General features: G+C 49.6%; 1 protein-coding gene across 4 annotated transcripts in view; it reads right to left on the reverse strand.

Annotated features, from left to right (window-relative positions):
* Nucleotides 1–13,482, reverse strand: part of CACNB4 (calcium voltage-gated channel auxiliary subunit beta 4) — an 85,010-nt gene extending 71,528 nt beyond the window's left edge. For all 4 annotated transcript variants that reach the window (XR_013183118.1, XM_077181788.1, XM_077181791.1 and 1 more), the window contains exons 1-2: nt 13,362–13,482; nt 13,204–13,287 (exon numbers count right to left, since the gene is read on the reverse strand). Coding sequence is in view for 3 of the 4 variants with exons in the window: in XM_077181788.1 (XP_077037903.1) it covers nt 13,204–13,287; nt 13,362–13,370 (93 nt within the window). In the remaining variant the exon portion in view is untranslated. The remainder of the gene's footprint in view (nt 1–13,203; nt 13,288–13,361) is intronic.

The raw sequence follows: 13,482 nt of genomic DNA on the forward strand, positions 1-13,482 counted from the left end.
CCTTCCAGTCCCTCCCCAAAGCCCTTCCCCAGCAGCTCCTTGCTGCTGGATGTGATATCAGATCCCAGCCCAGATATTCCTCATGGATAATTCCCAGGGCTGCACACAGCATTCCTCTCAATCCCCCCCTCAGCTTGTAGAAATATCAATGTTATATCTGTATTTTACACCCCCAAAGACAGGGTGAGCAGCAGCATCCTTCACTTCCTTCAGCAATATCTTCCAATGATATTCCAGTATCTTCCCCAGGTATTCCTCATGGATAATTCCCAGGGCTGCACACAGCATTCCTCTAAATCCCCCCTCAGCCTGCAGAAATATCAATGTTATATCTGTATTTTACACCCCCAAATACAGGGTGAGCAGCAGCATCCTTCACTTCCTTCAGCGATATCTTCCCAATTCCTTTATTTCCCTGCTCAGTTCCAAAGGTTTCGTGTTGCCCAGGCCCTTGGCTTGAAGGCCACAGCTCCAAAGGCTCTAAATCCATGGATGTATGGACACAAGACCAGACTGCACCTTCCTAAACCCTCATTTATTCCCACAGATCCTTCAAAACCAGCTGAGGGATCTCTTCAGAGATCTCCAAAGCACAAGATGGGAAGTCCATGAGATGGAAGGCTCTGGGAGTAAATTCAGGAGCCCCTTTTCCAAAGGGGGAAATTCTTCAGAATTCCTCAAGGAAAGGGGGAAATTCTTCAGAATTCTTCAAGGAATGGGTCTTGTGAGGAAAATAAAGAAACATCCGGAGCTGCAAGTTCAGCCAAAGTTTAGAGATGATGTAAAAAGAAAGGTGGGGCCAAAAGGAGACATTTGAGTCAATGTAGGTACTGTAGAAATTCAGGGCATGATTCATTAGCCAAAAAAACCCTGAACCCCCTCTGCAGCTATTTCCAAGGAGGTACATCCATAATTTATGTGGAACAGGAGTGGGCTGCAATTTCCCCCACACTGCTCCTGCATAAATTACACCAGCTTGTGATTCCCCATCTCCTGGCTTTCCTGCCTCTCATTTTCCCATCACAGGAACCAGAGGCATCTGTGAAAAAAGGAAGGGCAAGGGCTTGCAGGTGAAAGCTTCCAAGTTGGACTTGGGGTGCCAGGAACTGGGAAAGCTGAGAGGCTGTGGGGGATTCTCAGTTGTTTTTTAGCACAGGTTATAGAAACCCACAAAAGCCTCCTAAATCACCTGCACTGAGCACAGAGAGGAGCCAGGGCATGGAGAAGTTTAAAATATCAAGAGATTCATCATGAGAGCTGCTCCCCCACTTGTGGATGGTTTGGAGCAGAAGAGTCCTTGAGTGCATGAAATAAATCCAGAGAACATTTCCCAGCCCTGGGAGAGCCCAAGGCCAGGCTGGATGGGCTTTGGGGCCAAGGAAATTTCCTTTGTGAAGGGCTGGCCACTGAGAGAACAGGGAAAGTCAAAACAATCTCAGTGTCTTGCAGAAACCCCATAAACTGCATCCCTGGAAAAATCCCTTGGAAAAAGGAGAGGAGCAGAGGCTGGACATGCCCATGGAGAGGGCATCGTGTGGCAGGAGGCAGCAGGTGACTCCTGGTGGCCTTTCTGCTGTCCCCCTGGGGCCACTTTCTGTACCAATCCTAACCCAAACTCTGCAGGGACACAGGAAAGGGAAAGGGAAAGGGAAAGGAAAAGGAAAAGGAAAAGGAAAAGGAAAAGGAAAAGGAAAAAGGAAAAAAGGAAAAGGAAAAGGGGAAAGGGAAAAGGAAAGGGAAAGGACCAAAGCAGAAAGAAAAGAAAGATAAAAAGGGGATGAAAGCAGAGGAAGCTGCTCCAGGAGCAGTGAGTGTGGCTAGGACACATCCAACTGCTCCCTAAAGGAAAAGGGACAATTTTCCTTCCAGAACACCCAAGAATGGGGGAATGAAGTGACAAAAGATGAGTTATGAAAGAGTCACCCACTCTTTAGGGCCACTGCCCACATTTTGTGCTCACAGACTCTGCACACAAACCAGAGACAGATTCCACCTCCCCTTTCTTGGTCTTTTTCCCCCTCCTCTTCTCCTTCCTCTCACTTTTTTTCCCTGCCCCTGCTTTTTGTCAGGTTTTGGGGAGCTCTTTTTTTATCCCTCAGTCTGTTCCCATCACTTGGCTGATGTGACACCCTGTCCACTGGGCAGCTCTCATGGTCTGGGGAGGGAGTGTCCCAACACTGTCACCTCTAAGGGACAAACACAAGCTGTGGCACACACAATGGGAAATAAAAGAGAGTAGCAACATTCCCAGGAAAAAACAGAAATAAACAACAACAACAACAAAACCAACAGCCAAAAAAACCAAACAAAAAAACCCCGCACGCTGTCCTTACCCGAATTTAACTAGTTACTATAGTAAAAATTTGGGATTTCCCCTCTTCCCACTCTTTTTGTCTGGTACAAAAGTGGGTAATGAGGCAGCTGCTGAAATTCAGTGCAGAGGAAAGAGAGGCACTGGTGAAAAGGAGACAGCCAAGGCAAGGCCAGAGGGAGCTTTTGGAGGAGGAGGAAGAGGGAAGAGGGAAGGGAAGAGGAGCAAGGCCATGGGCTGCAGGAGAGGAAACAGCCTCAGGCTGGGCTGGGGGAGCTTTAGGGTAAATGTCAGGATCAGTTTTTCAGGGACAGGGCTGTAAAGCACTGCAATGGGCTGCCCAGGGCAGGGTGGGGTCCCCACCCCTGGAGCTGGCACCTGGGGACACAGTGGGGCACTGGGGACCACGCTGGTGCTGCTGGTTGGTGTGGGACTGCATGATCCTAAAGGTCTTTCCCAACCTTAACAATTCCATGACTCATCCCACAGGGACCCTTCCCACGCTCTCCCCTCACCTCCTCTCCCCACCTCCCTTAACCCCAGCTCATTCCTCACTTCTGTGCACCTCCCACACCACCTGCTCCTCCAAGGAACTGGTTCCATTTGGAATTCATGGGATGCCTCTCTTCCCACCCAGCCCAGCAGCACCAGCTGTCCCCTGTGCCACCCCCAGGTCACACATCTCCTTCATCCAAGGCAGAGCAGAGCTGCTGTCCCATGGGATGGAGAGGGAGCAGAAGCTGCTCCTGCTGGCCCAAGATGCTCAAAGGCAAAGCAGCAGGAGAATATTTCAGCCCCAATTGCCAGCAGGCTCCTGGAAAATGAATGCCTGGCTGAGGTTCCATCATCTCGGGCCATTAACCTCGACTGCTCATTAAGGGCCAAGAAATGCCAAGTGCTGAGGGCATTTTTATCCCCCTCTGATGAATAAAGAAAACCCCCACCAGGTTATGAAATATCTCCTAATGGGAAAATCAGTTCCCATTGCTCAGAGGAAATCACCCAAGGAGCAAAAACCCCAATGAATTCCTGATACAAAAATTCCACCTCTGAACTTGGAAGTGTGGAGGGAACTTGGCATAAAAGGCTCCAAAAACACTTCATAGAAATGGGAGTGAACGTTTACATGTCCAGTGTTGTCCCCAAGAAGGTCCTGTCCAGGAGAAGGTCCCCTGAGCCCTGAGGTAGAAGTGGAGAATGTAACTCACCACAGGAACCCGGGCAAGCAAAATGCAAATCCAAATCAACAATGGGATTTGGCTGGAAAATCCTCCTGTAATCCACCTTTCTCTCTGGGAACAGACATGTAACTCTGTAGTTGTCAAGGTTTAATGGAGTCACTGGTGAGGAGCATCACTGGGATTTTCCTCCAGGACATGGCTGGGATTCTCCTGCTTCAATCCAAGTGTCTGCTGCTGCTGCTTCAGGTCACCCAGCAAATCCCAATAACTATCCCAATAAAAGGATTGTCTTGATGTCCAGAGGAGTGTTTTCAGAAGGTTTTTTTGCAAAATTCCAGCCTGGAATTCTTGTACTGCCCTGCCTGGCTGGGGATGTCTGATTTTGCAGGGATATCCAAGTGCATTAAGTGCAGAAACCTGCAGAGCTGTGGAGACACGGGGGCAGCTCCTGCTGTCTGCAGGGACAAATGGGAAATGATGCATTATGTAAGCTGGGAAAAGAGTGCCTGGGTAAGCACTGAAACCACAGCCTGGAGAGGGACCCCCATAAAGCACAAACCTCAGGAGAAAGGGATCCAGGGAAAGTCAAGAGGAGGTTATGGTTTCCTGCCTGCTTATTCCTGGCAGGAAAAGGTGTCACAGCCCAGAGCTGAGTGCTGCAAACTGCCAGGATTCCAGGGGCTTTCACTCAAGGATGGTAAATCTCTTATTTGGGACAAGAAAAGGTTTTCCCTGAAGCGTGCTGCTCATCATGGAAGTGTCAAGGAAGGGGAATGCTGAGGGTTTATTGTTCAGTGGGAAGGGGATGGGTGGAACCAGCAGGGCCGTGATTTCCCCAGAAGCTTCCAGTGCTTCACACCCCCCTCCCCAGGGTCCCTCTGCAAACTCAGGGACACTCAGGGACACTCAGGGACACTCAGGGACACCAAAATTCCCAACAGCCCCGAGGGAGCAGCACCTCCCACAGAAGGGGTGAGGTGTGAAAGGTCCCAAAAACCCACGGGGTTTGTACCAGGGCAGAGAATGGGGTCAGGAGGGCTCTCCAACCTCTCTCCCTGCCCTTTAGGAAAGGTTCCCATTTCTATTAGAGGGAGAGGGAAAGGCAGGCAAGGCCTTGCTGTTCCCAATCCCTTTTTATCTGGAGACCTCATTACCAGCAGCCAAAAATTAAAACAACAGAGGAAAGACAGGTTCTTGTTCCCACTCTAAATTGTATCAGTTGTCAAATTAGCCATCATTTATTACCATAATGTTTAGTTGGGATATGGGGAAGGAATTCCTGGCTGGGCTGGAGTTCCCAGAGCAGCTGGGGCTGTCCCTGGATCCCTGGAATTGTCCAAGGCCAGGCTGGACAGGGCTTGGAGCAACCTGGGACAGTGGGAGGTGTCCCTGGATGAACTGGATGGGCTTTAAAGCCCCTTCCAACCCAAACCAGTCTGGGATTCTGGGATTCTGGGATTCTTTTTATCCCACTTGACTATCAGCCAAAACCCCTTTTAACAGCAGATCTTTTTAACATGGCAAGGTGGCTCAAGAATTTTAGATTTTATTTTCCTAGAGCTCTGCCTGATTATTTTTAAAGCCAATTTGGAAGATTATTCACATCAGGCTTCCCCCCCCCCCCCCCTAACCCTGTAACCAACAGAAAGCAATTCAGGAATTCTCTTTTTTCCAGCTCTGTGGGTCCCCCAAACCCCAAGGGGTTTAGGATAAAAAGCTATTTCTGTTCCTCTCAGAGCAGCAGAACACATTTGAGCACGGAGTCCCCAGTCACCACCGTCTCTGCTTGCTCCAGAGCCCATGGGCGTGTGCTGGTGTCCATAGAAACCACAGCCCCATCTCCTCCCCGGCAAAGGAAAACCAGGGCCTGAGATCCAGCCTGGGGGCACCGGGAGGAGCAGCTGGGCATGGGGCTGTCCTGGGAGCTCCAATCCTGGATTTAACTCAGCCTGGCTCAGGTCATGCAGGATTCCTGAATTCCAGGCTCCTCCTCCCAGGAATGGGGACAGCAAGAGCATCATACCCTATATATCTATTTTTTATATATATATATATATATATATTTTAATAACCTTTTATATGTATATATTTACATGTTTGTAAAAGTATTTTTTAATTTTTTTCTATTAAATATTGAAGGGGGACAGCAAGACCATTGTGCACTCATCTCCTATATATATATTTATTCCCATATATATATTTTTTTACATGTTTGTCTTATCTATTAAATATTGAAGGAGGACAGCAAGAGCATCATGCATTCATACCCTATATATCTATGTATATATATCTCTCTCTATATATATCTATATCTATATATTAACACAGATATAGATATATTTATAGCCGTTTTAATATATATACTTACATATTTGTAAAGGTATTTTTTAATTCTTTCCTATTAGATATTGAAAAGGACAGCAAGAGCATTGTGCACTCATATCCTATATATAGATTTATTCCCATATATATTTTTTTACATGTTTGCAAAGGTATTTTTTTCATTCTTATCTATTAAATATTGAAGGGGGGCAGCAAGAGCTTTGTGTATTCATACCCTACATAATTTTTCCTTTTTTTTATATTCATATGCTTTTACATGTATATATTTATATGTTGGTATTTACATATTTGTATTTTTTAGATTTTTTAGTTCTTGCCTATTCAGTATTGAAGGGGGTATCAAGAGCACTGTGCATTCATACCCTATATATATATATATATTTATATTTACATTAATATATTTTTATATTTATATACAAATATATTATGTATTTATATATTTGTATATTTTTGCATTTATACGATACATTTTAAATCCCTGTATTTCATTTACATTAATATTTACATTAATATATTTTATATATTTACACACAAATATATTATGTACTTATATATTTGTATATTTTTGTATTTATATTGTACATTTTAAACCCCTGTATTTAATTTAATATTTACATTAATATATTTTATATATTTACATACAAATACATTATGTATTGATATATTTATATATTTTTATATTTATATTATACATTTTAAATCCCTGTATTTAATTTACATTAATATTTACATTAATATATTTTATATATTTACACACTAATATATCATGTATTGATATATTTGTATATTTTTATATTTTTATTATACATTTTAAACCCCTGTATTTCCTTTACATTAATATTTACATTAATATATTTTATATATTTACACACAATTATATTATGTATTGATATATTTGTATATTTTTATATTTATATTATACATTTTAAACCCCTGTATTTAATTTAATATTTACATTAATATATTTTATATATTTACACACAATTATATTTGTATATTTTTGCATTTATATTATACACTTTAAACCCCTGTATTTAATTTAATATTTACATTAATATATGTTATATATTTACACACAAATATATTATGTATTGATATATTTGTATATTTTTATATTTATATTATACATTTTAAACCCCTGTATTCCCTGTCTGTGCAGGTATTTTGTCACTGCCACCTCTCGAGCCTCCCCCATTCACATCCTGCTCCCATTCTGCTGCTCTAAGCACGGAGATGCTCGCTGGGATAACACAGCTCGACTAAAGGGAATTAATTTTATAGGTCACGCTGCACAGAGCCACGTAAACAAACACCCACCGCCGCCACAGGCACACGGATCGCTCCCAAATCCCCCAAATTCGGGGTGAGGAGCAGCCAGATCCTATTTTTTCTCCATCCCTGCGTCGCTCTCTATTAATATCCGCCTTTTCCTGGGTGACTTTGGGCTCTCTGCGAAGCCCGGCCTGGTTGCCATGGCGACAGAGAGGCGGCCAGCACATCCGCTGGGAGCAGGACACGGCCGGGCAAGGCACAGTCCCGGCCCTCGGGGCCGTCCCGCTCAACCCCACCGCTCCAGGAGCTCCGATCCCAGCTCCCATTCCAGCGGCTGCTGCTGAGCTCCAGCCCCTCCCTGCTCCCCGTGCTGGGGACACGGACGGTGACACCAATCCCACGGGAACTGCACCATCCTGGACGCCTCAGCGGGGACATCACCCCTGAGGCTCCAAACCTGACCAAAATCCAGCAGCTGGGGGATTTTTCCCTGGAAAACCATGGTGGTCGTAGGGATGTGCTTGCAAACACGGCACACACAGCATCTCCTCCTAACAGAGCCCCGAGTGAGAGCTTAATTGGGGACTCAATTAGAGCAGGGAGAAACATTCAATTAAACCTCCTGATGCCACGGAGATTCCCGGGCACGCAGCATTCCAGAGGAAAAACGGGAATGTGCAGAAGGCTGCCGGTCCTGGTGATGACAGAACTGAGGAGAGAAGCCAAGTTTCCTACTCCTTGCTTTATGATTAAAAGCAAAAAGAAAATTCCATTTCATTTCCTGGTATTTAAGCCTGGTGAAGGTTCATGGAGTCACAGAATATCCTGAGTGGGAAGGGACCCACAGGATCATGGATGCAGCTCCTGGCCCTGCACAGACACCCCAAAATCCCACCCTGGCATCCCTGGAGTGCTGTCCAAATGCTCCTGGAGCTGTTGGGAATGTGCCCATTCCCTGGGGAGCCCGGGCAGTGCCAGCACCCTCTGGGGGAAGAGCCTTGCCCTAAATCCATCCTGGCCCAGCTCCACAAAGGACATGCTCCAAGTGCTTCCATTTCCTTCCAGAAACCTTGGCCAAGGTCCCACCTGAGCATCCCATGGCTCTGACCTCATCCACACGGGCAGCATCCTGGAGGAGCTGATGGAGGGAGGGATGGCCTTGGGCCCACCTGGACCTTCCACACTGGGAGCTGTAGGGAAGCAGGGCTGGACTCCTCATTTTCCCAGGATTTCCTCCCCAAGGTCGCTACAGCCATTCCAAAATCCCAGCCCTGCCCCTTGGTGGGATGGTTCCTCTGCAGCTGCCAGGGGACAATTCCATGGAAGCTCCCCAGTCCTTCACAGGGAATTCCTGCCACGGATTGTCCCAGTGCAGCCCTGTCACCTTTGCCCTGCAGGGAGCAAATCATCCCCAAAAATCACCTGGAACTGACCTCAGGCCATGAGGACTGACAGAACAACAGGGCCCAATGTCCCAGGCCAGGCTGGGACTGGCGTGGGAGGGGATTTAAGGTCCCTTGAACCCAAACCATTCCAGGATTCCAGGATTCTGTGACATCAGCAGAAAACACTGCTTTCCCCCAGAGCTGCAAGGCCCTTTTGGAAAGCCCTTGTGAACTCTGTGGTGCTGAATGCAGGAGAAAACCCCAAACCTGAGGGAAAGTCAAGCAAGACACCCTGAGAACACTCATTTCACTGCAAGCCTTAATTCCCCTCTTTGATTCAACCTAAATATTTGGATTTACAAAGTCAAATCTTGACTTTTATAAACTAAACCCATTGTTTGTTCATCAAATGGCACAACCTGAGAGCCTGGCTGAGCTGAGCACCCTGATTCCAGCAGGGATGAGGCACAACCATGCCAGGGCTGCTGCTCTGGGGAGAGAGGGCTCAGCCTTTTATTCACCTGTCAAATGCTTAAACAGCTCCTGAGTGCTGCACAGAGGAAAATGAGGGCCCAGCCTAAGGAATAATCACATTCCATGACAGTAAGCTGTATTTTAGAAATTAATGACTCATGGCAGGATTGAGCTCATCCTGAGCTAAATTACTGAACCTCTGCTCTGCTCCTCTGCAGACACGATTTTTATCCATTTAATCAGTGCTGGATTTTGAGGAATGCCTGGATCACTGCAGGCTCCCACTGGAATGGACCCTGCTCCCAGCAGCTCCAGTGGAGACCAGAGTCCCCAGGTGATGCCCTGAGGAAAAGGATTGTGAGACCAAAAAATGCAAAATTCTGGGAAGAATTCAGATGCACCTTGAAAAGTTCATAAAGAAATGGTCACTGACCAGCACAGCCCCGTGGAAACAAGGCCACAAAACTCTTTTTAAAGATTCTAAATTCTTTTGTCAAAATGTCCTCAACCTTTGGAGTGTTGTTACAGCCTAAGAGCTGCTCTGATAACACAAAATGCTGCTCTTCTCTTCCTCTCAATATTACACAATTAATATTACATTTAAAAAGGGGAAGCACAAGTGCTGCCAAAGATGCAGCACCAGGTGTAACTAAGTCTCAAAAGAAAATTGGCTTTAACCTCAACTATCTCTAAAGAAGCAGCAAAAACTTCCAGAAATAAACTGCACGTCTAAATATAGTTTTGTGTGAAGTTGAATGTCCTTGGGCTGCTCAGGGACACTCAGTGGCTTCACTTGGAGTCTCTGGCACAAGCTGGGAAGGATTTCCACTGATTCCCGTGAATGTTTCAAGGGGATTTTATTACAACAAGGCCAAAAATCCTCTGGAATCATTGAGTCCAACCATCCCCAGCACTGCCAAGGCCACCTCTGACCCCTGTCCCCAAGTGCCACATCCACAGGGCTTTAAACCCCCCAGGGATGGGGACTCCAATGCCATGGGCAGCTGTGCCAGGGCTGGGGGACTTTTTCCATGAAGGAATTGCCCCAAAATCCACCCTGAGCTGCCCTGGGCCAGCCTGAGGCCGTTCCCTCTGCTCCTGTCCCTGTGCCCTGGGAGCAGAGCCCGACCCCCCCGGCTGTGCCCTCCTGGCAGGGAATTCCAGAGAGGGAAAAGATCCCTGGGGATCCTCCTTGGCTCCAGCCTGAGCCCCTGCCCAGCTCCCTCAGGGATTCTGCAGCCCCTGCCCAGCTCCCTCAGGGATTCTGCAGCCCCTGCCCAGCTCCCTCAGGGATTCTGCAGCCCCTGCCCAGCTCCCTCAGGGATTCTGCAGCCCCTGCCCAGCTCCCTCAGGGATTCTGCAGCCCCTGCCCAGCTCCCTCAGGGATTCTGCAGCCCCTGCCCAGCTCCCTCAGGGATTCTGCAGCCCCTGCCCAGCTCCCTCAGGGATTCTGCAGCCCCTGCCCAGCTCCCTCAGGGATTCTGCAGCCCCTGCCCAGCTCCCTCAGGAGTTCTCCTGAGCCTGAGGTGTGAGGGAGAACATTCCAAAGGGAGACCCTGCCTGAGGAGGTGTCTCCATCTCACCTGCATGAGGGCTGCAGTTGGGTCAATAAAAAGCAAAATGTGTAAATATTCCTCTGGGAGACATTTGGAGAGGAGAAGGAGAAGGAGAAAAATGAGGAGGAGGAGAAAGAGAAGCTGAACTTGCACCCCAGCATCCCAAGAAGTGGCAGATGCTCGGACACAGCCTCTGGGTGCTTGCTGCTGTCCTGCACAGGTCATAGCTTTTGTCAGTGAAAAAATCTCATCAGAAATCTCAGGGAATAAATTGATCCTGAATTCAAAGAGAAAACACCAAATCCTGAGTCACAAACCCCCAGAAAACACAAGGAGGAGTTCTGATGCCAGCGTTGTGAGGAATCACAAGCACATGTTTCCAGCTGCCCTAATTAGTGTCTAATAATTGACTCCTGTCCCTTAAGGGGGTTCTTGGCTCTAATTGAGCAGCACCTGCCACGTCAGAGGAACAGTTCTGTGCACCCATTCCTTGCTCAAAGGCCACACTTGACCCCTTCAGTGCCAGCTTTGCTGCCAGCCCTGGCTGTGCCCGGATTTGGGGCCCATCCCAGCAGCTGGGAATCTCCGCATCAGGGTCACTCCAGGACAGCAGGGACCCCACTGCCTCTGGGGTGTTTAAACATCATCCCACTGATTCCCAGCACACCCCTGCGTGTTCCTGGCAGTACAGGACTCCCTCTGTGCCCTCCAGAGCAACATCTCCCCCAACAGAGAGGGCACTGCCAGCTTCCCACAAGGACAGGCTGGAGCTGGGAGCTCTGTCCTTGTGGACACACACAAACACACCCCACAGACCCTCTCTGCTTCCCACCACACGGTGTGGACAAAAAAAATGCAAATCCAAAAGCTCCTCCAAACGTTATTCCCTTCCTAAATTAGATTGAGCAATGGATCGAAACCAGAAATTAAATGCAACATAATGAAAAGTCGAGTAATGAGTTCAAATCCCAGGGAGCTGCGTCTCTCCTGGCACAGAAGGAAACCAAGGATGTCATTTCCATAGGTACTGTGGGCTTGGGCAAGAAGCTGGTGCTCAGTTTTTCATGTATACAAGATCTACAAAAGATTTAAACTCCTTTGGGACACTGATTACAGATCTCACTGACAGAATTCCCATTTGGTTTTAGATTAGACCTACAAGCACCACAGTGCTACCTGAAGCTGATCCCTGCTGGTGGGACTTTCTGTTCCACTTCTGCTTGCAGAGCCTGATTGTTATGAGGGAGAAGTTCCCTGTGGGAGGGTAAAGGACAGGGAAAACATCCCATCACCTGATTTTCCTGTTCTAAATTGGAAGGGCCCATCCAGTGTGGATGGGGGAATGACCCCCAGGGGGTCAGGAGGGAAGCGAGTGCCCCAAAACCAGACAGACAGAGGCCTGGCTTCCAAAATTCCAGGTCATGTCCTGCTGCCTTGGACACCAGGTGATGCCAAGGACCCTCTGCCCAAACCACCAACCCCGAATTCCCAGGCAGCACAAATCCACCTCTGGAAGCAGCTCCCCTGCCAGGCTGAGAGCTGCTCCAGGACATCTCCCAGGAGCACCCACGGCAGCATCTCCTCAACCCTCCAGCATAACCCAAAACTGCCTTTCTGCTCCTTTTATCCTTGTTTCAACTCCAGCCTGCACGGCTCAGAGCACCCTGAACGTCAGACTCTTCCTGAGACTCTCACATGTCACCCTGGGAACGGGGACTGCCAGCCCCAAACAGCTGCTCCGGGCCGGGGCCGTGGCAAGGAGGTGCCAGCAGGCAAATGAAACCTGCCTGGGTTATTTAAATCCCCCTCTGTGCCAGAGCAACCTCCATGTCCTGAGCACAGCACGCTGCCATGCGTGGCAAGTGTCCCTGGGTCTGCCAAGGGCCTGGCTCTGCTTCCCCTGAGCCTCCTTCAGCTCCTGCTGGAGTCCCTGGGGAACCCGGGATGCAGGGGTCATGCTCTGGGGAATGCTGCACACGCTGGACTTGGGAATGAAATTGATAATATTTACTGCAAACAGCGGGTTTTAGCCGAGGGTGATGCTCCAGGGGACTCGGGATGTCGGTCTGTGTCTGAGCAGGGACAGCTGGCAGGCAGAGCGGGAGACTGGGAACAGGGATGGAAAAGGGGAGCAGGGAAGGAAAAGGGTGGCAGAGAAGGAGAAGGGGGAATGTTAGCAGGAGGTTCCACGCTGATGGCTACCAGAGCTCCTGCAGTGCACGGGGCTGCTGTGCAACCAGCTCTGAGCAGCCCCAACCTCAGACACCGATGCTCTTGACACACTTAAAACCATTTTCTCCCCAGAAATCCTCAAGTCGGGAGATCACTAAAACCTCAGCTTCCATTCCCTACGCCAAGCGCATCTCCCGGTGTCCCAGGGAATAACGAGGAGATGCCCAGCGGGTCAGTCACCGCCGGGAGCCCAAGGCGGGGACGATCCGTGCGTTCCAGCCGGGCTCTGGGGCCGCTCCCAGCCCCGAACTCCGCCGTGCCCGCAACTCCAGCGGTGCCAGAGCCGGGAACCGGAGCCGGAGCATCCCCGGGCAGCGGCACCGCCGCGCTCCGCACGGGCTCCGGCCCCGCCGGGACGGAGCCGCCCGAGCCCCCCGGCCGTGCCCGAGCCCCGGAGCCCCCCGTTAGTGCCCGGAGCCCCCCGCTTGTGCCCGAGCCCCGGCGCTGACCTGCCGCAGGATGAAGCTGGTGGAGGTGGTGCTGCCGTCCGAGCGCTTCAGGCGGCTGCGGCGCGTCGCGGTGCCCCTCGTCACCTGCCCGGGGACAAAGCATCAAGGTGGTGTCCCGGCCCCGGCCCCGGCCCCGCCGCCCCCGGCCCCGCACGCACCGCGGCCATGGCTCCGCTCCCGCTCCCGCTGCTCCCGGCGCTCCCGGGCGCTCTCCGGGCGCAGCGGAGCCGCCGCCGGGGCGGAGCGCGCTGGGGAGGGGGCGGCGGGCGGGGGGCGGCC

Source organism: Agelaius phoeniceus, chromosome 7, assembly GCF_051311805.1.
Source record: "Agelaius phoeniceus isolate bAgePho1 chromosome 7, bAgePho1.hap1, whole genome shotgun sequence".
Taxonomy (NCBI): Eukaryota; Metazoa; Chordata; class Aves; order Passeriformes; family Icteridae; genus Agelaius; species Agelaius phoeniceus.